This window comes from Coturnix japonica, chromosome 5 (genome assembly GCF_001577835.2).
Source record: "Coturnix japonica isolate 7356 chromosome 5, Coturnix japonica 2.1, whole genome shotgun sequence".
NCBI classification, from domain to species: domain Eukaryota; kingdom Metazoa; phylum Chordata; class Aves; order Galliformes; family Phasianidae; genus Coturnix; species Coturnix japonica.
The window spans coordinates 11,312,684-11,338,536 of NC_029520.1; the positions used below are offsets into that span (position 1 = coordinate 11,312,684).

The 25,853-nt window shown below is 41.7% G+C and overlaps 1 protein-coding gene and 1 long non-coding RNA gene across 3 annotated transcripts in view; both read left to right on the top strand.

The window, feature by feature from the left end:
- The window catches only part of KCNQ1 (potassium voltage-gated channel subfamily Q member 1), a 321,556-nt gene extending 309,694 nt beyond the window's left edge, over nt 1-11,862 (top strand). The window contains exon 16 of the mRNA XM_015863924.2: nt 9,840-11,862. Within this exon, the coding sequence (XP_015719410.1) occupies nt 9,840-10,040 (201 nt within the window). The 3' untranslated portion in view covers nt 10,041-11,862. The remainder of the gene's footprint in view (nt 1-9,839) is intronic.
- A 6,377-nt stretch (nt 11,863-18,239) lies between these two features.
- On the top strand, nt 18,240-25,527 carry LOC107314561. 2 transcript variants are annotated; one of them, XR_004307596.1, is made up of 3 exons: nt 18,240-19,206; nt 24,258-24,399; nt 25,140-25,527. It is a non-coding gene; the product is annotated as an uncharacterized LOC107314561 (long non-coding RNA). The 2 variants fall into 2 exon arrangements; XR_001555500.2 differs by having other exon boundaries at nt 24,258-25,527.
- The last annotated feature ends 326 nt before the right edge of the window (nt 25,528-25,853 follow it).

Genomic DNA, 25,853 nt, shown 5'->3' on the forward strand with positions numbered 1-25,853 from the left:
GTGTTTTCAGAATGGGTGCAAGCTTGCTGATTTATTTATCACTGGGATTTATAACCTGCATATGCCATGGCCCATAAACGACTTCTCCATAATAATATTTATCAACTATTTTTGGTCTAATTATTCTTGCTGACCTTGTTCTCTAACAATTCCTATTGAAAGAATCTTTTTAAGGATTTTTCTTTTGAATACAAATTCATGACCGCATCAAACAGAGATCTGTGTTGCCGTTGGTTTAATTACCAGCAGCCCTCAGGGAATCTCAAAACACTGTTATTATAATTGCTTCTCTCTCTTTTTCTCCCCATTCCTTTTCCCCAGTGTTTTTTGATTGCTGCAGAAGTCATTTAATGGTTATTAATTTTTGTAAGCTGATTTTGAGTAGAAAGGAGTCCATGTCTTTTCTGCTCAGACAATACCTATCAGATCCTAAATAATGAGGAGATTACAGGTGTTTAAAAAAACATGAATAGCAAATAAAAGCAACTGAGTTCATCCTGTTTTTTAGCATTTTGAGTAGAAAGCAGACAATTAAGCCTTACTCTTGCCATTCCATTGTCTCCAATCCCATCCCAACCCTTCCGTGATATGTTGCTGTTTAGTAGAAGCTTACACTGAGAAATCTTAAGGCACGTGGTAAACTACTAAAGGTACTTCAGTATTATCTTTATACCAGGCAGGTGCCTTCATCTTCTTACCCTGTGCCCATAGCACTGATGATCTCTCAGTCCCACTCCACAGAATATCTGTTGTCTTGTATGTTACAGTATTTTGCACTAACTTCCATTCTCAAGCTTTGCACAGATTAAGCTTTCCTCCTTTAGCATACCGACATTGGCCAAAGTTAAAATGAAATTATTGATTTGGTTCTTGTCTGCCTGCTGTGGGCAGGGATGTAATGCTGAGGTGGCTGTGCCGTAGCTGGAGTAGACAATTCGTTTCCACTGTAAGAAAGAATTTGTGTCTGCTGTAAGATGCATAACCTGTGGATGTGTCTCACTTTCTATTCTGACTGGAAAATGCTGTGCACCTCATCTGGCCACATTACCTTAAAAAGGAGTATGGACACCTCATTCAAGTGAAGTGTGAAACATTAACATAAGCAATGCTGACCTAACTCAATGTGATGCATGGCGTATTTGTTTTGAAAAGAGCTGCAGTCACAAATCTGTTTTGAATTAGGAAAAGTGTTTTAGAGAGAGAAAGGAAAAAGGGAACCATTTCTTAGCAGGCATCTGAAAAATAACAGTTCCGAGGAAGGAGGAAAAATTGTCAGGCAAAGCCTAACAGTTAAAACTGAAAAATGTATTCCTAACACTGGGGAGTATGAACGTATATCTTATTCTTTGTTTTTTAAAAATGAAATCTTGGCAACTTCAGTGCATACAACGATGATCCAGAACTAGAGCAGCTACTCAATGGTGAAATAATCAGCAGTACTCCAGCAAGAGGTTATTAGTCATAGTCCCAGTATCATATGAGAGCAAGAGCCAGGGTTTCAAGAAACAAAACATTCCCCTTTGGAGAGAGGTCAAGATTAGTCAGTTTTGTTTTGTTTAATTGGTTATGCTGGCAAGGAGGTCTGAGGGTTATTTTGCTGTGAAAAAGTTCTGGACATACGTTTATGTTAGCTTGGTCCTTTTTTTTGTTGGTTTTTTGTTATTTTTTTTTTCTTGGGGAGGGGGAGATTTTTTTTGTTTGAACCCTGAAGTGTTGTAAATATGCCACCGTTCCACATTAGAAACAGGAATCTACAGCCAGGAGAAAGTTGTTGTCTGATTGCCAAATTTCTGACAACGAAAATATGGAGTGATATTCAGAGGCTGCACTGCTGTGAGTAAACCAGCAAAGAGAGTCCTCCAGAGGCAAGTTCCACGGGGAGTTTTCTTCACATCTGTGGAACTGGAGCATCTGAAATATAAATGCCTGTTAGCTGAACAGTCTTTTCTTTTTCCCCCTGCTGATAGGCACTGGGGTGCTCAACCAGAAGGACGCAGAGTAGGAATGTTATGGTGAATATGAATGTGGTTGAGAATCAGAAAGAAATCTCATTTATATATATATATATATATATATATGTAATACTTTGAGATATACCCAATGTGGGGAAGATAGCTTTTAAATGTTTTTAGATCTCTTCCTTCCAGTTAAAGATGCTTAGTAAATCTGAAGCCTTGCCAGTATCTTTATTGTCTCATTTTTCCCCACTTTGGAATAAAAATGACAGTATGTATCTATTGCAGCATGGTATTGTATAGGTGCACTAAGGTTCATAGCGTTTTGGATATAAGATGCGCACATTGTTGCCATTTGTTCTACAGCTGTACTCAAAGTATTGCATGGAGATAAGTTCCTGGGGCTTTTCTGTTTTCTTTGCCCAATACTTCCTCTACATTTCTTGTTATCTCCAGCCCATTTGACAGGTTTCATAACACTGGATTGCAATTTAAGTGTAACATGGGAAAATACTTAGAGTGATGGTGCTAGATGGATGCCTGGTCCTTTTTGTGGGCACATAAATGTTTCCTGCTTTTTGGTATCACTGATTCACATTTAAGGAAAGATTCTGTCTCTTCTTGTCAACTTGTTCAGTATTTTCAAGTGGAAATGGAAAAAAGTTGTGATGGGTGGAAGAGATATCATTTCCTGAAGGTGGGGTTATAGTAGATAAAGATAAGGAAATCTTTGGAAAAAAAAAAAAGTATTCAGTTAATAGGATAGAGGGATTTTATATTCTTTATTAGCTTATGATAAAAGTTATATTTAGAGATGAGGCCCTAGACGTCAGTTTCCTGGTTTCATTCAGAAGAGTATTCCAAACTCCCTTCTTCCTCAACACCTCACTTTCTAACACTCTACTAGTTTAAAGGAAAGGGTTAAAAAGTAGTCTCTGACCTTTGTAATATTTCAGTCAAAAAGAAAAAAAAAAAAAAAGAAAAGAAAAAAGCTGTTTCCTGAGGTTGTGCTGGGCCAAAGACTGTAGATTTTGGACATGGTCCTAACTTGAAAATTTCCATGTGTTTTAAGTCTCGTTTCATTTATCTACAACAAGAGTCAACCACAAATTTTAATTGCTTGGCTGTAGCCCTCTGGATGCCCGATAGAGCTGCAAGCATTGCACACATCTGGGCATGTGTTCAGTACTGTGAACCAACAGGACTGGCCTGGGTGTTCTGGGAGCAGTCAGCAATCAGATAGGTTTCTTAGCCCAAATCTACACCTAGAGATGAAGGAATATTCTCAGTGAGAGCTGATTTCCAATATTTTGGGTGTTTTAAATAAGGCAGATATTTTTGCAATAAGTTGATAGTAGCAACAACAAAAGCACTGACCCACAGCCACCATGCACAGCTCTCTTTTCTGAAGCAGCAGCAGTGTTCAGACTCCACTTCTTCCCTTCTTCACTTCCATCTTCCTCCTCACTACTTGCTTGACTAAAAGCAGCATTTTAGGTCATCCAGCCTAGACTTTCTTTTACCTTTGGTCTTCCTGAATCTCCACTTTTAAAATAACCATAGACCCAGAATCTTTTTGCCACCTTTTCAGGGTTGTGCTCAATAACCATTTGTGGCCAAGTATAATTCACTCTCTGGTGACTAATTCTTCCTTTTGGCAGTGTCCTACCAACCTTCTTGTTGGAGAGTTATAGTAGTGCTTATTAATTTTACCTTCCTTCCTTCAGTCAATCAGCAAGTTATAGCCGTGTAAGTTTATGAAGGTGACTATGCAGCTTCTCTCCTTTATTGTTGTTGTCACTTTTTTCTTCACAAGTCTCTTTTAATAATTTGATGCCTTGCCAGCTTCAAATTCAGAAGCATTTATTCACGTAATGAATTGCGTGTAATAGGCTGGAAATAGTCAAAGATAGCTATGAAGATTGCTGTTTTATTGTGTAATATCTTCTACTACTGCTGTCACTGGAGGCTGTTATCTTAATTTTCACCTGAGGGGAAAATGGCAGATACAAAACATGTGGCCTGTATTCTGTGCTGGCCAACATGCAAGCCATATTTTATACGGATCGCAGATTGCTGTTACACAGTACTTGAGTGACTTGTTCCGATCGCTTTCTGTGTTTTTTACCTGTTGGGGCATGTCTCTTACTATTGGCAGTTTAGAATAGAATTCAAGGGCGACTTCTGTTCTGAAAAATGTCATTATAGTCACAGTCTACAATCCTCTAAAAATAACTAAAAGCCACAGGAAAGAAATGGAGCTGGGCAAGATGCTAGCCAGAGATGTCAGAAACTTTGAAAATGTTTTGTTTTTAAGATATTTTTACTTGGGGAAAAGGACGTTTGGAAATGAAAAATGCTTTTCTACAGCATAGCTACCTGCTTTCCCAATTATAATTAAAACAAAGAATTAATAAATTAACCCTCTGATTTCTCCTGTTTTCTGTAGCTTGAACACCTGGTGCCATAAAGCTTGTGCTGCATCATCAGGTCAGAATTCTTCAAATGAATTAAAGCACAGTAATCATTATAGTCACTAATCAAATGGCCCAGGTCATCATTCTCTGTTGAAATCACTGGTTCACAGAGAATTATCAGTACTGTTTACTGTTTCTACTAGAAAAATCTGTTTGGTTGGGTTTTTTTTTTGTACACTGTTGAGAAATGAGGGAAAAAGAATTTCTTATAGAGTTACAGAGTAAGAAGAGACCAGCAGCAGTCTCTGTTTACTGGGGGGGAAATAAAAAGGAAAAAAAAATATTAGAAAACTAACAGGAGACTGGCACTGAGAACTTTATCCAAAGGATTTGACTATAGGGCAGTGTATAACAAGTGCCTTTCTTTCCTACGATGCTGTCTTTTCAAATTTGTCAGTTTTATTTGTCAGTTAAGACAGTGGATGCAGTGTTTGTACAGTATTTTTATTGACTAGTCATGTGCAGCCCACAAAACCTGCTAATTTAGTTCCTCAGAAGCTCTGGCTTTATATTTTTCTAGCCAGGAGTAATGTTATATTAGAAGAGAGTGTTTTCTCACTGGCTCCACTTCCTCTATCCTTCCCCCAGACACCACACACATACTCCCTTCTTTGGACAACTCTCAAGAGAAAGTACAGACAGTCTGGAGAACAAATCTTCCTTCATGCAGATTACATTCTCCTATAAACACCTCAACGACTAGTATATAACCTCCAGCGTGAACACTGCCTAATCTCTGGCAACAAAATAAACATATCGAAGCCAGAAGCTCTGATAAGGGGGTTCTCAAGAATCTGGAATCTTGGGTGCTGTAAGTGGAAGAATGACTGTTGCCAATATTTTTGAAAAAACGATGTACCTGAAGAAAGGAACTTTCTTTAATAATAGTGAAATTGCTGTCCTCTCTTGCCTCTATCACAGCTGCAAAGAAATGCACCAAGGAAATCTTCTGTGAAGATTCCTATACCTATCCTTGAACTTTTCAGAAAAGCCACTCCTAGCTTTGTTCCTGTTCACAAAACCATGAAATCTCTGAGGCATTAGCTTTTAGAAATATTGAGATACCACAACGTGTAGGGACTTAGCAAGAAGAAGAGCCAGGGAAGCTGCTCTCTAAAGCTTCCTCAAATATTCTTAAGAACAGTACCTAAACAGGATGAATCTCTCTAAAGAAAGAATGATTTATGACCACACCTTAGAAAGAGATGTTTAGCTTGAAGGATGCACTCGGTGTTTTCTGAAGTGCTGCTTGATACTGATACATTCCTTTGTATCATTGCCATTAATATGTATTGTAAGTTCTGGAATATTTCTCCCCTCTTATTTTTGCTCTGAGTCATTAGTGTGCCTGTGGCTTTGTTGAAGATGGCTTTGTTAACAGAAATGATTTTTGTGTATTTTTCTGCAATAAAGCACTAGCTTATCAGCAAGCATAGTAATGACAAGCAAACATGGAAAGGATTCTTTAGAAAACCACTTATGAGGATGCACAAATAAAGAGACCATAATTTTCTTTCAATTAAAGCTTGTTAGCCTGCAGAGCAATAAGGACTTCTTATTCAGAAGCTATCAGCAGAGCCACTGCCCCACTATCCTAAATATCCATGGCTGAAAATACCATTCCTCTTGACCGTGTATTTCCTGTTACCCTGACCCCTTCCCAGTAAAGTTTTGGAATGGATCATATAAGGGATCTGTTATGAACATGTAAAATGCATTTTAAATGAATAGTATGTGACTGTCTGTGGAAGTTTAATAGATCAGTGGCTCGCTATTTTGCTCTCTCCTCCTCTCAGAAGAGCGGTCTCATAGGCTTGTTCACTAACTCCTCCTTTGATGCCTTTGTAGAAGTTATTTTAAACTCAGCTGCAGAGGACTTTTCATGAAAACATGACCTGAGAAGACCTTGTGGCTCATAGGATTTATGTCACTGCCTATGGTGTATTGTATGGGGTATCAGAGCAGTTGTATGCCTCTGTGACTTCTTTACAGATAGAAAAAGTCCTCACCACTCTCTGTGTAAAGAACTTCCCCCTGACATCCAATCTAAACCTTCCCTCCTTGAGCTTAAAACCATTCCCCCTTATCCTATTACTGACTACAAAATACAAAGGAAACTATTTGTACTTAAACAATTTGAACAGGTAAGTGTCACACTTCTAATAGAGCATAAGTCAGCCAGAAAGAGCTAATTTAGTTTTTTCATAAAAGAAACAGTCTGAGTTATTTCCCTATATAATCAACACGGTTTGCTGTTTTAAGTGGAGAAATCAGGGTTGTCAAAGTAGTTAATATTATGGCAACTTTTTTTTTCTGCAGCAAACAAGTGAAGAATATTTATGAGGATGTGTATTTGGTTGAAAGAAGGCAGATTGGGATTGCTAACATACAAGGCTGTTCATCAGCAAGGCATTATGCATTTATTCTTCCACATCAGAGACGTGCAATGACAGAAGAAGTTGCTTTCTGATGAGTTTTGATTCTCTCTTTAGAGCATCTCATCCTTTAAGCAGAGAATCCTGCTTTGGCATAATCAAGGGCAGAGGCCCTTTATTCCATTGCTGTCTCATTTGCAAATGTCATCTTTTCTGGTTTACAACCACAAGCAAAGCAGTGTACAGAAATTAAATTTCTTTCTCCCTTGTAATACCCAGAGAATATTCTGCTACTTGGTTTTAACCATTCAGTCCAACATTTAGAGTCCACTGAAGTCACTGGGAGCCTGTGATTGCCAAAACCTCCCGCCAGCTTCAGCATGTTTCAGAGCAGGCCTGTGAGGGGCACAGAATTCCCTGGGAAATAGCTCTCCTTATCTGAAAGAAAGCTGGTGAAACAAGAAAGCAACACGCAACCAGCTGTCTGTACCTCCCTGCAAAACTGCTGCACTGTGGCTTTAGAGGCCTACACCAGTTAACAGAAACAGGGAAGATGATGTTAGGTCTTTTTATCTCATATGGCTCAGCTCAATAGTAATTAGCTTCTGCCTCTGCTTCTGTGGGCCTTCTGCACACAACAGCTGCAGCAGCCAAACCTTACTCCATAGAAAAATTAGACAATTATCTCTGGGAATTTATTTCCCAGCAAGAGTATTCTCATCTCACTTCTCCCCAGTACTTCATCACCAAGATGCACAGCTGTTGAAGGACTATCCAGATCTCTGTCCAATCCACTGTCATGTTCAATAGCTCATCACTGCAAGAGTTTCATGAATGTACATTTTCCAGATAGATCTTCAGCCTGTGTTTCCTCTGGTAATCCCTGCCTGGAATCACAAATTAAAAAATCCTCTATAAAAATCCCTTTACTTAGTTCAGAATAATTAGCAAAGAGATGTTTCTTGTTAGAGAAAGTGCCCTTCCAGTGCAGCTGTCTCAGAAAGCAAGCAACGCCTGGGCAGTGGGCACTGCAGGAATGAGAAATGTTACCCCTGATTCGTACTGTCTTGCTCGGAGGATTGTGAACTTGCCATCTATGATGGGCACTGTTAGTGCAAAGCGTGCCTTTTCTAAGGGAGTGAACAAACAGTGATGAAATGAAAACCTGATGATCTGCTCCATTTTGCATCTGTATTTCCTTCTAGAAATCTTGAACTCATGTTCTTCACCTTCCTCATTTGAAGAATCTCCTCTTTCAACAGCCATTTCCATCCAGAATTGCTTGTGTTTCATGTATCATCTAGAGTGCTTTGCCTAATGTTTTCAAAACCAGCTGTGAAGTATAAATCTCTGGCACCTCATATTTTTAAATTACTGTATCTGCTTCCCTACCAGTTGTACAAAGTGCTTGAAAAAAACAGCATTTTCTCTACAGTGGAAAAACATTTTAGTTTCTGCTGAAATCCTCCAGGTTTGTTGATGTTCTGCTTAGCCTTACTGTCTTTTACTATCCTGTGTGATACTTGGATGTTAGCCAGGCACATATAAATTGCTCCCACTCATGCTCTTTCTGGCGGTTTTATGTGCCTTTCACTGCTTTCTATCAGATATTTGAGGCAGCAATTTATTCCCATCACATTTTGTTGTTGTTGTTTTTCTGCTTACTTTCTTTTCCCTTTTGAAAAATATTACATCTTCTTGCCTAGAGGTTTCCTTGGTGTTTGAAGATCACTGTAGATGGATATGGGACTACAAAGACAAGACTGTGGCTTTTTCTTTGTGCTTGGGGCAAGGAGTGAGAGGCCATAAAGAGGCTCCCACTGCTCTGTGCCTGAGCCTCTTCCCATCCAGGAAGGACAGGCATCTTTCCATGAAAAATGCTTGCTTGCCATGCCTATAGCAGAGTGGGCATGACTTTGAATTTGACAAATCGTAGCTGTAAGTGCCCATCTTCCCCTCAGGACATCTGGCTCAGTACATGTGAGTCAGAGCAGAAAGGTTTTTTATGCCAGATAAAAGGGATGGTACACATTACTTTTTGACTGGAAAATGTAAGAAACCAGAGACCTAAGCTGTGCTGCTCCTAGAAACATTTGGTTCTTGATTTTGCTCTGAGAATCTCAAATGTACTCCAAGTTTAATCCAAGTTTTGGACCAATCCATAATGTAGTCTCTTTTCAATATGCTGATGTTTCATTATATTTTCACCTACAGATTAGAAGGGCAAGAAAAGCAAATAATAATAATAATAATCACCATCATCAGATAACACAAAGAGTTTCCATCCAAAGGCTGAAAAAAGGAGCAGTCTGAACCTTCCTCTGCAGGTCCCCAATCTTAAAGTCAGCTTTCACACATCTCAGAAGAGTTTCCAGTTTGCTGTGAATCACATAATTCCAGCGGCAATCCTGGTGAATGCCATGTCATTGGAGCAGTGACAAAATAAAACTAAATCATGTCCCACTCCTACCCCTTGCCACAGAATGCAGCTGCTATGCACTTGCATCAGCAAAACTATCCATTGGGCATTTAGTGACTTGGTTAGTAATTGGACCCAAATGTAACAAAGAGGGCGTCAGTCAGTCCTGGCTTAGCATGGATTAGATCACTGCAAGTAGAAGGGATATTTACTATAGCATATTGATATCATTAGGGCATGTTAGTAGCTTACGATAAAAACCTGGACACAATAATAACAACAAAAACCACAGAAGCTCAGCTCTGGGACTTAGTTCTCTGTCCAAGCACAACTCTTTGAAAGCTCAGAGATTGTGCGTTCATCCAGGTATGAAATGACTATCAGAGCACATCCCACAGATGAGAATTAACAGGGCTCATTTGTCACCCAGCTCTGACCTATTGCATTAAATCTCTAACACAATTCATAGGATTATGAATCTCTGGTATCTTCCTAGAAGTTATTGTCATGCTAATTAAGAAAAGTGTCATTTTAATGCAGCATGTTTATCAAGTGGCTTGTTGCAATTTTCTCACATGCTGATGCTAAACAAACTTTCCTCTTGCCTTTGTAGGTTACACAGATGGACCAGAAACTGAACCTCATTACTGAGATGCTGCATCGTCTGGTTTCATCTCATCAGGGAGATCAAGGGAACAACAGGTCATCTCAGAGAGAGAACAGAGTTAATTCAGATCTCTTCCTCCCAAATAACACCCTGCCAACCTACGAGCAACTGACCGTGCCAGGAAGAAGTGAAGACGATATATCCTGATGTGGTAAAAGTCTGGGTTGGGTCTTTCCCACCTTTCTCCTTTAAATGGAACTGAATGTTGAGAACTTGGAAGGAAATTCATTTCATCAGCCATCCAAGAAAACACATGACTGCAATATCTATGCTACTAGTCTCAAACGCGCTCTTCTAAAACCACTCGTAATAGGCCAAGGGTTGCCAAGCTGTGTTCTACCAGGCAAAACCTACTGAAGCTCCACACTGATTCTATCGATGAACAAAAATTATAGTAACCCATTATTGCTCACAAAGACTGAAACAATATAAAGACAGGCAAAATTGCAAAGATTTAGAGCTCCTTTAATAATAATGACAGTAATAATAATATTCTAATAATACTTGAACTTAGATGGGAAATCTGCATTTTGTTTCTGAACCTGCAGATAGCAATATATTTCTACTAGTAAGGTTTTTAAAACAAAATAGGATAACTTATGTTGTTTTTATTGTATAAATATACCGCTAATGTTCTTGCAAATGACAAACCACATGCTGAATGATTTTCTTTTGCTGTTTTATTTTAACATTGCTACGTAAACATTATCAGATAATAACCAGATTTTTTTAATCTGTTTTTCTTCAGGGAGGCACTAATACTTAATCTGGAACAGTACTATTTATAGTGGAAAGTGCTATAGATTTTTTAAAGATACCAATTTTTAACAGGGAGGCAATAAAGTATTATATAGAAAAATGATTCTGCTTTCTAGAAAATTGTTGCCAAAGAACTTATACATAAATAGAAAATGCAGTGGTCTGAATGTACTTGTCCTGAAATAGCTTCTTAAAAAGAAGGCCTACTACTTCTTCAATCTACCTTTTTTTTTTTCCCCCCTTAGCTTATGCTATCCAAGTATAGTATAACAGTCCAATGTGACTGGACTTGCAGGTCAAGTGCTTGAGCTGGCCACTTACTGAGCATCCATAATTTTCACAGGAATCATGGCCCCGGTTCAGGAAAGCATCTCTCATCCAGACAGCATATATGACAAATCTAATAGTTTCCTGAATAATCAAATAAGAAATTCTGCTCCCTACCAAAGTCATTAATCTATTCAGAAGTGCCAGCTCCAACCTAAAGGACGCAGGGCCTAACCTGCAAGCCACCTCACCCCATGTTATAGTTGCAATAAGAACAGCAGTGTTTGTCTTGGTGTGATTTTTCACATGCACAATGTGAGCAGGATTGAAGCTTTGCTTAATGAAGTTGAAATTCAACCCTTGCAGTTAGTTAACACTTCTACCATATGCACCCTTCCTTGAACGTGGAACGTCCTTAAAGTTGACAGTGTTGGAAAATAGAGGATTACAACATAGCTAATTAATGCAATGTATATAAAAATGAAATATTTCAGTGTTTGAAAGCAAGGAGATGAATATATACATATATATGTGTCAAAATTGATGCCCTAAAGCCTCATAATTTTGCTCAGCATTACCAATCTTTTGGGTGTATGAGCAGTCTGAAATACTGATGCACTATGAACTGAGATGGCATGGAACCAACTCATAGTATTGCTTATTTGCTGGGCCTTGTTTTAAACATGAAACATTTCACATCTTTCACTTGGGCTGCAGAGGAAAGTATACTGTATTTATATTATAATTGTCTTGCTGCTGTACAACAGATACATGTTATGGGTGTAGAAATGTATGGACATAAACAGGAATTGTACCTGGGCATTACATTTTATAGAAATCAAAATTATTGTGATGATTTTGAATATTTTTAAATGAGATTCACTGTGTAATTTCAGATTATTGATCAATCTCTAATTTCCTAATAAAATACAGGACAAGATTACCACGTCTTCTGTTTATTCTAAGATCCAGAAGTTCAATACACACAGGAAAATTGCTGCTGGCTTTTCTTTTTTCTCTTAGACTACTATGCAACACAATACCATCTAATGTCCTTGTGCTGGTTTGTTGGTTCATCTCTGTCCATGTGAACACTGCCATCACAAATGTCCTCAGAATAATCGTTTTGAAGTTCTGTCTGTGACAGGTTGCTAGCAGATCTGATTCCACATTTGGTCCAACAGAATCTTTCAGAAAGAGCACCAGCTGAGTGACCTGTGACTTCAAATCCAATGATTCATCTTGTTCTTAAAAACAGAAGATGATCCAGGCTGTCTTTGACCCATCCAAATCTGTCATGCAGCTGCCTAAAGGTAGACACCACAGCTGACGTGTCTTACTTCTCTGCCTGACAAGTGGATTGGATTTGTCTCATTTGTTGGTGCTTCATACCTGAAAGACTTCTCTCAGAAGTAAGTATCTCAATGCCTTTCTTCACAGTGCTTTGTGGAATAAGGATAGCAGGAAGATGAGCTGAACAGTTTGATGCCTTCAAGCTAGACACCACCACAGTAACCATCATGCAGTGAGTATGTTGTGCTGGAACATTGTTTGCTGGTTTCTGCTGTTCATGCAAATTGTCCAGAGCTCATGAGTATGTAGTAATTGTCTGTCAGTTGCATGTCTGCTCCGTGTTTAACACAAAGGGACTTTATTGACTACTGTTATATAAATGTGGTATAACATCTCTGCAAGGCTTTCATTATTCTGAGCCCGAGTGGTTTTGGAGCTGGAAGTGCTTGCTGCCACGCTGACTGTTAGAGTATGTTCCTTTTTAGATTCCCTTTCACAGAGTATCTTAGAAAAGTAGAAGAGTCTGGACATCACTCATTCTCATTCTTATATTTTAAAATAGGTTTGTTTCAAATAATGTCATTGGCCAGCATCATACTCAGATACTAGCTGAGGCAGAAATGATTTGATGTCAGCAGATAAAACAGCCATTTCACTGCAGCACGTTAATAGGTCTTGTGGCCAGCATACACCTCAGTGCTGATTTATCATCAGTCCAGGGGAAGTTGGAAGGATTCCAGGGCTCCCCCCACCCACTAAGTTGGAAAGGTCTAGGCAAGGAACAAATTGCTCCTTGAACTATTAAAAAAGTAAAATGCAGGAAGATTTTCTGTGAGTTTAAAGGAGGAAAGGTAAAAACAGTTTTCAGCTAATCCTAACATATCCTGCTGAGGTGGGTATTATTGTTCTCATTTCACTGATGGGATGGTGGCAGGGAAGAGGAGGAGCAAGGAAGAAGAAAAGAAAAAGGGTCTGATGCAACTCCCATCTCTGTCCCACTGCTGTGTGTACTTATATGCTTCACTTACGCATGAGAGTTGGGCTGTTGCTTTCAGTGGGACTACCCAGTCCAGGTGGACAAACATAAGCCTTTGCAAGTTCAAAATCTATTAAAGAAGGCTTCCCATTAGTGGAAGCTGGAGTCAGATGTAGCTGTAGCATTTATTTCCCTGTGGTCACAAAGGCGTCTGAATTGCCAGTTTTGTTCCCTGTTTCTGTTTTCAGACCATTGGCTTATACAACTCTCGTGAGCCTCTCGCAAGCCATGATAACATTGGAGGTATTTCTTTCTAATTTAGTGATGAAAGTTTTCCTTACCTACCACATTTGAACTCACACAATGAAATGTTCCTGCACAAAAGCAAATTCTTTTTATATGCCCTGAAATTTCTTTTAAATGGCTTATAGAAAAGTTCGTCTCTGGGCTCCCTGACCAGCATCAGCTGAGATGAAGGAACTTGGAGGGAAGCAAGTTCGAAACGAATAGAATGAAAATAGCTGATACCCAATCGCTCAGCGATATTTAACTGAGTCCCAGCAAGAATTGGATGCAAGAACAAGAAGTCAATGAGTTCAGGTAGGAACTATGAAATATTTCCACAAACAGTGGCTTTTTCATGGCTCCTTTGAGGGATGACTTTGATGTGTAAGTGCAAATTCCAGCTGAAACTTCCTCCTGTGTTGCAGTGTTTTGCAGGTTCTTTTCCTTCATCACCCTCCTGGTGTCTGATGAGATGTGAATTCCTGCCTTTCCATGGTAAGAACATTCAGACCACATGGTAGTGGGGCCTCTCTCTCTCTACTACCTCAGTGCAAATTTTCACCAAACTTAGAACTTATTTTATAGATCTAGAATTGTAGAACTATTTGAGCTGGAAGAGTCCCTCAGAGGCCATCTGGTCCAACTTTCCTGCAATGAACAGGGACACCTACAGCTACACCAGGTGCTCAAAACCCCATCTAGCCTGACCTTGAATGTCTCCAGGGACAGGGCTTCTAGCCATCCTTCTGAGCAAGCTGTTCTCATGCCCTCTACCCTTCCGTCAAGTTCAGTTGAACTAGGCTGACATGTTCAAAAGCCATTCAGAGGAGCCAAAACAAATACTGAGTGCATTCACATTGTTTACACAAGAACCAGACTGAAAAATCCCCCCAGCCCTAAGCCAAAGATTTTGACCAGATAGTAGCCTCAGCTTCAGGGCACAAGGGCATCTGTAGTTCCTGAGGCTGAGAAAGAACTTGCAGAAGACTTTAACTCAGGAGCCGCCAGCTCCTGCAAGGCTTCGTGCGCCTTGCCTATGGAACAGCAACAGAAGATGCTGGAAAACCGAGGTATGCCTTCCCGGGACAGCACAAGAAACCTCACATCGCTCCTAATGACAGAGACCCAAAAGCCAATATGACAAAATGGTTGGCACCACAACAAAGAAAATGCAGGTGCCGAATGGAAGCATTGTTCAACGTGTCCATGCACATTATTGTAATGCAGCATGTTGTCCAGTGAAAAGATGCCTACATGGCTGGCGAGGGAGCACTGCCAGGGAAGGGCTGGCCCCAGAGAAGCTGCATTGTCCGAGCCAGGCAGAAAGTTCACATAACTCCCACATTGGCTGGCAACTGCTGCCTACAGGGAACAGCTTACCAGCCTGACGTGAGGCATTATGCTCCTTGCCTGTGGATTTGCACCTAAGAAGAACAGATGCATAAAGCCAGTCTCAAAATCATCTCAGAGCTCCGTTTTCTTCAGAGCTAGCATTGCTCTGGCGAACTGCCCAGGGATTTAGACTCAGCTAATCCAGGCTTGGCTCTCCATGGCAGACACCCATGGAACAAAGGAAAGAAAGCTTCCACGACCCTGTCAAGTTTCTGGTAAATCACTCAGCCAGGTGCAGAAAGTGGGATAGGCGGTCGCCAGCGAGCTTTCTTGGATCAGAGAGAGGCAAATCCCCAGAGGGGGGAACAGAAGAAGCTTTACAGATTTTCTTGCCATAATTTACCAAGTCTGTGTGCAGCACTCTGAGCATGCAGTGCCTGTGTGTTTCACACAATCCTTCCAGCAAGCTGTACTGAAGCACACTGCCCTGCCAACTTGTGCTCCAAGGGTTGCTGGAGCACACTGGTTGCCTGGTTTGTCCTCAAAGAAGGCAAAGCTGTGCCCAGGACTGTCTCACGGATGAGCACAGGCACTGGGCAGATTTTGATCATTTTTCTAAATTGCAATGAAGGAAATATTATTACTGATGTTGTTCTTTTGGTAACCAACTATTTTAATAATTATTTTTATTCCTACTCACTTAGGTAGGAGGCTGTCTGGGGATAAATCATCTCCTTCACGTGAATTTTTATTTATGAAGAGAGATACACTGGCAATCTTGTTGAAAAAAAAAGAATAAGAAAGGAAGGGAAAGAGAAAAGGAAGAAAAAGAGAAAAGAGGTAAGAAAGTCAAAGAGTAAGTTCTCTGTTCAGTCCTGCTATGTGCTATATCCTTCTAAATATATTGATCATTAATTCATAGAGATTAATACATTAGATACAGATGTTACAAGAACTACCTGTGCTGCAAGCACCAGAAGTATGTAGGAAATGGTAGGATTACATGCACCTTGTGAGATGCTATCACCTACGATTGCTCTTTCACCATTGCCTAATAATTTGTTAGACCTGATGATTGTCCAATCAGGTGATTAACTAAGCTGCCTGTATGGGGAACCTAAATATATGATGTGGTTCAGATTTTACTCCATATGTGGTGAGGCACTGGCACAGGCTGTCCAGAGAAGCTGTGGATGCACCATTCCTGGAGGTGTTCAAAACCAGGCTGGATGGGGCCTTGTGCAGCCTGATCTGTTCTAGAGGTTGTCAACCCAGTCCATGCCAGGCACTAGAACTAGATGATCTTTGAGGTCCTTTCCAACCCGAGCCATTCTATGATCTTTGGCTCTTATTCTGCATGCAAATTTTTGCTTCATGTCCATGCTTTTGACTTGATTCCCCTAGAGATTTCCCTCTCAATTAATCCAAACATTTCTTCTCCTTCAGTTCTATCTGGTTGTGGGTTTACTGGGCAGAGGGAGGTGCTCTTGTAGGAATCATCAGGCAAAAGCTGATGCAAGCGTGTGCGGGGCCTGATCCCACACAGCCGGAGGCACCAAGCCTTCCTGCTGACTCTGGTGGCACTGGCAGCACACTCACATGCTGTTTTGTCATGCCCACACCTACTCCTGCCTCACTTTGCAGACGCCTGAATCACCGCTCCTTGGTGTTGTGTGGGTCGTGATTAATATTTCCTTCCTACACCCGTCATGCAGACTGCGATTTTCACTCTGGCTTTTTGTTTTCCTCCTTCCCCCCTTCCCTCTCCGTGCTGAGATGGAGAACAATTCCTGGAAAGGATGGCTTCTTTCCCCCACGCTGCATAAACACCACTCGCGCCGTCAGGGAGGAGAGAGGGGACGTTCAGCAACATATGGTCGGGAGGGTTTGGGGGTTTTCAGACAGTGAATGACCAGTGAGGTTTCAAAGGGGTTTTATTTATAAATGATAGACTCCTGAGAGAGAAATAATTGTTGCTCTCCCAAGCATAAAAGAAGCAATTCACCTGACATAAAACCCGGGGGACAAAATTAGCTAAATTAAAGCGAGAGATGGCAACTGTAGTAAGTTTTTTTTTCTTTTCTTTTCCTTCTGAATAGTGAATCATTTTAATTTTGTTTTCCCCTCCTTCCTTGGAAGGAGGAAAAAAAAGCAAAAGCAAAGTGGCTTGGATCTGAAAGAACAGATGGTGCCCTGCTCGGCCCTGCGACGAGCTCTGCAGCGCGCATTCCTTTACTCTGTCCTCTCAGATAACTGAGTTATACAGCACACGACCATCTGGTGTATGACACATCTTGTGTCCCCCAAACAATGCCCCGGCAAACCTCTTCAGGGGAGAGGTTAGTTTCTAGGGTAACAGCAGCATGTGCAGCTCTGCGCCTTATTGAGATTCAGGCCTCCTCACTTGTCCCCATTCTTCTCCTTCCTATTGTTGTCACTTGAGCTTTTGCTGCTTGGTTACTCAGAGACTGACAATATCCATGAGTATTTTGTCCCCAGCACCGAAACCATTGTCTCCAAATTTTGTTTCATTATTTATGTTTTCAATATCCAATGGTTGGCTGAAGCATCTGCTGTAGAGTGATAAGGCAAGTGCCTATTTAGGAGGGCTGTGCTGCTGCCTGACAACAATGCTTTGAATTATTCAGGTTGTGGTTGGACAAGTCTTTGCAAAAGCCAGGATATCCATGAAGCACTGAGGTGACTTTATTTATAATTTGCCTGCTTCTTTTTTTTTTTTTTTTTTTTTTTTTTAAGGTCTTGCATCCTTTAAGCTGGACAAAAAAAAAAAAAAAGATGGACAATTTCTGGAGGAAGTAGGTCTGCTTGTTACAAGTCTCCCATTTTTTCCTTGCTTGGAAACAATTTGAAAAGAAGGCGTTGGCTTTGCTTTCCTTTTGGATTTTTAGGGGGTAAGTTCTTCCGAAATGGTGTTTTTTTGAATGCTGATATTCTCTTATCAAAGTATAGCCAAACTCTGGGCTATAACCCAAGTGCAGGGACTGTGCATCATATTGAAATTCTAGAACCGTAACTTGGATGGTTTCATCAGCTAACAAAAGAAGTAGATGAATGTCTTTTCCACCAACACCAGGCATATGCCCACAGAATCCTTTACTCTGGTGTTAGTGTCTTCAAATAGTTGTAATTGCCACAGATTGCCACAATCCCACAACATTCATTCTATATCTGCATGGCATTGAACATTCATCCGGAGGAGTAGCAAATATATGTTTAGAAACCTACTGCATGGAGCATGAGGTTTTACAAGCTATTAAAACATAAAATTAAGGAAATACTAGAGATCTTTAAGCACAGATAGGCTGAACTTCGAGCTCAACTGGTAAGTTGAGGTTTGGTAAGTCAAAGCACAAATAACTTTTATAAAATGCTGCATCCTGTCCCTCAGGTGAAAGTCAGGTATTATAAAACCACCCACAACAGTTTTGAGAGATTCTGTACCTATGCATTATATAACAGCAGCATACGTAAGCTCAAGAAATGTGTACTTGTGGCACTGAGGGACTTGGTTTAGTGGGCATGGTAGAGATGGTTGGACTTGATGATCTTAGAGGTCTTTTCCAACTTAAATGATCCTACGATTCTATGACATCTATCTGAATACTGTGATACATTTGTCATAATGTCAAATCTGATTTGTTGTTTTTGCTCACTTATAGCATCCTATGGATGTCACTTTTGAAGTAACACTTATATTATACATGTGTATATATACATGTATATATTAGACCTAAAGGCAATTTTTAAAAAGATTTGCCTAAATTATTTTAGATCTACTATCAGGATAAGAAGAAATGAGGTGTATGGTTCTCTCAAATCAAAACTACTCTCAACACCTTGCTTGGTAGACCTTAGAGATGGTGGCAGAAGATCACTGTGAGCAGTAATGCTGAGCCAGAAGACTGTTTCAGAATATTCTAATTAAGACCCAGTTTGATTGGCAGCATGTTTTGTCCTCAGTCAGCTCTCTAGACGTGCCCTTACAGGAGTGGTATATCTTCCCGTATCAGGGGTTTCTCTGTCCAACCTAGCAAAGCAAAAGGTTAAGATTGCTCTCCATGAGTATATTTGAGAATAAGTGCTGTTTCACCCAAAAGACTATGCTACTGCAGGACAGGTACATACATCATCTATCAGTACATTTGTGAAGGTTTCTAAACATCAGAGAAGAGGGATTCTGCAATATCACCCTGGTGTGAATGTTGCGTTATCAGTTGGTTCATTTGTGATTGCTTGCAAAGGCAGGGAACTGGTTTGCTTGACTCAAGACATTGCTGCTGTTCCTGCATTTCATGGGCTTTGAGAGCAGAAGAGCTCATTAGACCATCTGGCTGGAACGCTGCACAAGCCATAAACCTCACCCAGTTCCTCTCTAATGAGGTAAGCAACTTGTCTGATTTAAGCATTACCTTAAAGTACACTGTTCAGTCTTGGCGTAGTAACACGATAATCCCCTCCTTGCCCTGAGGTTTGTTACAGACTTAATTCCTCCACTATTAAAATGGACAACTTTTCTTTTGGGGCATGAACTTGTTCACCAGTATCTTTGATTCCTATTTGGCTTTTCATCAGCAAATTGCAAAGCCTTCTGGTGTAGGAAATGATCTTGCTATAACCTAGACTGCAATAAGCCTGGTCTGTGAGAGAAAACAACATGTAAATACACAAACTAATTAAGAGAAGTTTTAGTTTTCAAACATTCCTTCTGTACCTCCTTGTGATGCTTTACCTCAATATTTTTGAAGCTTGTTTGAAAACAATTAAAGTTCCTCCACACCATGTTGCGGCAGAATCATACACTGTATTGCAAGGCAGGCCTTGCTTTCTTCTTTGTTTTAATGAGCACTGGCCAGGCTGGCATGATCCTTACCACTTCCAGCCAAATGGGAGCAAACAGGAGAGGAGTTATAAGGCTAAGTGTGAAAGACCTCAACAAAGCGCAATATTCTCCTATTTATATAGGAAAAATCTCAGTGGTGTGGACCAATCCACCAGCTCTGTGGAGTGCTGTTTGTGTGTGGAGTACGTGAGTTTGAGAGGGTTTTGGAGCAAATACTCCTCAATAAGGAGACAAATCCTTTGGCCATGAGGTTACAGAAGCTGAAGATCTTTGAGGGAAGGAGTATCGTACCCTGGATGGCTTCTTCCCATTTTATGGAGAGGAAGGTTACAGCACAGAAGACAAAGCTTAGCTCACCAACATGAAGAAGCGATGACTTTCCTAGATTTGTACCAAGACCTCCCTGTATGGCACAAGGTCCATGCCGGATTGCAACACTACCCCTTTGTCCAGACCTCTGAGTGCCAAATGAAGCCAACCAGTCATTCACAGCATCTGTTCCTGCTGAAAGCACAGCAAATAGCTTCTCAGCAAAGAGATTTCTCTTTGGGAAGGATCACTGAGCAGCCAGAAAGACAAATTAAATTAGGAAGCATAAAGCAGAAGGCCATGAGTAGAAGGGAAAGGGATACACTGACATTCACGTGTGAATCAGATCACGTGCAAAGAAGTCAAGTGTGCTTGTTTTTTTCAGGAATGTCTGAATATTTTTATACTTTAAGAAGAAAAAAACGGTGGCACAGTCTGTTTAGAGGCAATGGGAAGGAAAAAGCAAAACAAAACAAGAGGGGCCATGAGACATGGTGCGATTTGCATCTAAATACGTTTTAGCTAGAAGAACATGTTCAGAGGAAAGCACAGTATTGCCAGTTCACGAGACTAACTTTCTGATATCTTTGTGGGAACCAAATGAATTGCAAAACATCTGCAAGGTCCAAAGTGTCAATTATGCCTTTATGTAGATGGAGGAAATGTCACATGATTGAGGCAGTCATTGGACATGGTCAATTGTACGTTTTTATCCTCTGCTTAGCCTTAAAGCCTCACTCAACAGTTCCCTCAGACAAAGGCACTGTCAGAGAGGGAGATGGATCAGTTTGGCCACTCACAGGAGTCACTTATCAGCACAGAAAGTGTCCCCAGCCTCGGACAGCTCTGACACTCTCTTTGCATACCCTGCTTCAGTGGTGCAGCTACAAGTCCACCTTGAGAGCCATGCAGTGAGACATAGCCAGGCAAACAACCCAACACAAAGCCCAGATTTGGAAAAGGCACAACTCAAATGAGCGAGTTTCAAACACTTCTCTTAGACCGTACCTGTGTTTCTCAGTCAGGATTCTGCTCCAGCTCACAAGCGACAAGTTTTTTGGAACATGCCAACTGCCCAGAAGTATCTCACAGGAACGTGTAAAATGAAGTCATGCATCATTCAGGGATCGCAGGAGCTGCCAAAGCAGAAGAATGGTTTTGAAAGGCCCATATGTGTAGCAGCCAATGCCAAATATCTTCATTTTAATGGCTCGCGTGTTACAGTTTATATTGAGCACTTCAACAAGTCCCAGCAATATTCTTTCCGGATTTGAAAACTTGCATTACTTCTCAAGGAAACTTTTAAACCCAGCAGCATTTGTACTGAACAATTTGTGCGTGTTTTACTGCAATCAACATCTGCAGCCAACAGCATCTCTACTCTGTAAAACTGCACCAAAACACCACTGGCACTGCTTCCAGGTGGTGGGGTGTTACAACTTCCTTCACTTTGGAGGGAGGCTTGGATGGGGCTTGTGGTCATTAAGATGGTTAATTATCATGCCACTGCATCACCACGGACACTCATCTAAAATCTGACATCTACATAGCTCTGGCTGAACGTGTCTGGATTTATTGTGTGGGTGCCCACCAGATGAGATGCAAACTGGGTAGGACAGTGACCCAAAAACAATAGGACACACAGAAAAAAAGTCCAGGAAACCCATTGAGAGCTCACAACCAGCTTGTCACATTGTCAATGGGCCCTGAATGCAACATGCTCAGAAACAGCAGCTCATGTGGATGCAGAACCAAGGTAGGGCACTCGCATCAGCAAGGCCTTGTAGCAGTGCAGGGAGAAATGTGGGTCGCAGCCATAGGGCTGAGCACTCGGGAGAAGGAGGCAAGTGAGCAGAACGCACGACGTGTCTGCAATTGCTTTGGGAAGCGTGCAGCCAAAACTGTAAACTGTCTTACACGCGAGAGATAAAATCTGTTCTGAATCGTGGAAGCCCTCACGTTGTTTTAATGAGATTTCTGGGTACGTATACATACACGCAGCCGCTGTCCCCCCCCCTGCCTGCTGCGTGCCTGCTCCCACTGCTGGCCTGCAGAGCGTGTCTTGCCTTGGAAATAGAGTTTACACATGCACATGACTCCCAAAATTAACATGTTGTTCTGGTTGTGGCTGGCTGTTGTAACCAACATCACAACAAAGTAACCCATCCACCTCAACACAACAACAGCACAAGGGATGGAGTTGTTCTGCATGAGCTGCCTGGCATCTAAAACAAAGGTACGCATTTAAAGGCATTGGATAAGCCTACCCATGCAGGTATTCCAGGAAAGGATGAAGTGTGTCTCATGATTCCAGGAACGGAAAGGAGTTTGTAAATCACGTGCAGAGCGAGATAAACCCTGGACAGCCCTGCAGTACGGCATAGATCTGGATGGCTTACGTCAGGCTCGTTCTGTAGTGGAGCACAGGGCAGGCTTGTTCCAGCAGAACAGCACTTGAAGAGATGATTCCTGGAAAGTGCTTTCCATCTGAATTTTTGGGCAGTGGTTTCCTCGTGCCAGCAAAGCCTGTGTAAGTCAGGGCTCTGTGGAAGAGAGTGCATTTAATACAGTGCAAAGCCCAACAGCCGAGGAGAGGCTGGGAAATCAGCAGATCTGGTGAATGAATCAGGCTCAGCCCACAAGAATCTCACTGCAGGAAAGCAGCCATTGCCAAGAGGGGTTGGGCTGTTGTCCTCCATCCACTGCCACTGAAGCAAACAGCAGCACATAGGTAGAAAAGAAACCTACAGACCCTAACTGGAGGATAAGCCATCAGTTATAATTCTGTGCTTATTTTGCATGTTTGTAAGACTTGTCTGTACACAGAACTTTAAAGCATCTGGTCCTGTGGTCCATGAAGAGATAAACTGTCTGTAATGTGCTTATCTAGAAGGGTCCCACCTTGTGACCATTAGGTGCTCAGACCCTGATCTTGAACATCTTCAGGGATGGGGCATCTACCACCTCTCTGGGCAGCCTGTTCCCAGGAAGCAGACATTCGCTGGCTACAGGTAAAATAAAAAGGTGTTTTCTGTTGTTGTCACTGTCATGAGGATTCACTGAGATTGAGTACATCCATGGTTCCCAACTTAACTGCTGCTAAAGGTAGTGAAAGTCTTATACCTGAGTTTGGGAGGAGTCCGGCCAGGCTTGGTGGCAAATATTATAGGATTAATCATAGAATCACAGAATCATTAATGTTGGAAAATGCCACTAAGATCAACAACTCGAACCCCAGCCCACTCCCCCATGCCCAATGACCACGTCTGTCAGTGCCTCATCTCCATGGTTCTTGAACACCTCCAAGGACAATGATTCCACCACCTCCCTGGGCAGCCTGTGCCAGTGCATCACCACTTCTTTCTGAGAAGAGATTTTTCTTAACAACCAACATGAACCTTCCCTGGCATAAGTTAAAGCCACATAATTGACTTCAGCTCGCATCCTGTGCCCTTGGCAGATTCGGGACATCCACAGATGTGGGATGGCAGCAACCAAAGCAGGGGCAGCAGTGAATAATGGCCCCAAGCTGTACTCCCTGACCCCAACCGTCACCACAGTGGGGGTAGGATGGTATTGTTTTAAACTTTCTCTGTTTCCCTATATGGAGTCTACAAACCAGCTCATTGGCTTTTTACAGTGTTTCAGCTCTTTCTCCTGAGTCTGAATTTTCCTCCCATCCCTTTTTTTTCTCTTCTAGCCAACCTGATGTTCTGTATATTTTGTTATGTTCTCCTTTTACTAAATCCTTATCTTAAAAATAGTGCATTTGATTGTGTGCAATAGTAAGTTTTGCTCCTGGAACAATTCTGCCACCTCGCTTTGGCCAAATTACACATACGTCAACTCTTACTAAAAGCCCATCATCTAATATGACACCCACAGCATTTAAAATCTGGCTCTAAACAAAATCTAAATGCTTAAATTTTACTATAACTTCCTGGCTTCTGTCATAAAGGAAAAAAAAAAAAAAAAAGAAGAGTGAAAAAAAAATCATTATACTCATTTTTAAATCACTTCAGGTGTTTTCTTTGCTCATCTAAGAAAAACCATCAAGGTTATTCATTGTGTTTTCTTTGTTATCACTGGAGGTTTAAACATGCCATATAATCTGTGGCCAATTAAAACACTGATTTCTGTTGTAATTGCAGCAGTCAGGTTTGGAGGCGTTTGTGATGGGTGGAACAGGTGGGACAATGGCACAGGGTGAGATTTCTTGCTTTATTCTTGTATTAAATGAATACAGATGTGGCTAATTCCAATCCACGTTTTCCTTCTTCAGAGTCTGCCAGCAGCCAGGACTCACTCAGGACATGAAGTGGACAGTACTGACAGCAGGGACCGGTTGTAGCCAGGACACAGGAGTGGGCATCAAGGAGAGCGTGCCTGTTCCCAGCTAGTTCCATCCACATTGTCTAATCCAGGTAAAGCTCTGATCTACACAAAATCAGATATGGAAAGCACACGTAAGCAGGTATATATGTAAATGTGTAACATCTCTGCACCATCACAATCAGATGTTTGTATATGTATGAACAATTCTGCGCTGGGTATCATCCAACCAAACCTCTTTGTTTGGATAACTTCCCAGGCTTTGTTTCTCTTTACTGCAGAGGACGCAGTGTTACCTCCACCCAGGCTCCTAAACATTCTCTGGGTTGATGGGGCCCTGAGCAACCTGGTCCAGTACCAGACCTGGAGATTGGTGGCCCTGCCTGTGTCAGAGAACTTGATTATCCTTGGGGTGCCTTCCAAACCAAGCCATTCTATGATTCTGTGATGATTCTAGTTCACCCTGCCTCAACTCCTCTTAAAGATCCCACTGCTCAACAGGATGCAGGACCTTGTTGCCTTGGGAATGCCTTCAGAACACACAGTACCCTACCTAGGGCACGGTGGTCTGTAGCACCTTGGAGGTCTTTCTTCACACTCCTAAGTTGTTCTTTTAATCCTATTCACACTTGACATGTCTTATGCCCACGGCTCCCAGATCCAGCTATGATAACAAGGTTTGAAGTTTTCTTGCTAAAGATGTCAGGCACAAAGCTTGGTGGCCCACTTGGCTAAGGGCTGCTGCTGTTTGGTCCAATAACTGCTGAAGTTCCTTTTCTGATGTTTTCCTCACCACTGAGCACTTTCCACAAACCTAGGTCTCCATTCTCAGGCATTCCTTTGCTCTCCCTGGCCATGCCCCTTGCTCTCTCTCCCTCAAGACTTGGCCTTCCATTGAAGGATCACAGCGAACCGCAGAACCTCAGCACAAGGCACAGGCTCAGCATCATCTACAGGAGGGGCACTCACCCAGCCCAAGGCACAGCCACAGCAAGTGCTGGGCACTGTGCTGCCCGTGGCCAAGAGTGTAGCATAGAAAGGACCCAGAAATGAGGGAGGCGAAAGTAGTACGGAGCAGTGCTTGGGTGTGTGGGGCCATCTGCCACCGCAGAAGTACAATGCCGGATTCTTGAAATGTAAAAATAGATCTCAAAAGCGACATGTTTTAATGAACTGAGCACAAAGGAACATGGGCGAAATAAACTGAAAACAGAAGCAAGGTTCAAGGAGCTGTTTGTTAAATGAGCACCCGGAGCCAGAATATGGTTTTGGTGCCCGAGAATGCAGGCGGGCTGCGTCCTGCGCGCGCCACGGCTCTTTGGGATGCGGGTGGGAGCGGGAGGGGTGAATGCAGCCCTTGTTTGTCCTCTCTTGAGGAATCTAATTATGTATCAATTGATTTCAAAGCCCGCAATAGCAACTCTCCGGCAAACACTCACTCCCAGACATTGTCCCAGCTTTCACCCTGTCGTAATTTATTCACCTCGGGTTTAAATGAGCACCTCGCACCGATCCCCCTCCCCCTCTCCCTCTCCTTGGGCGCTGA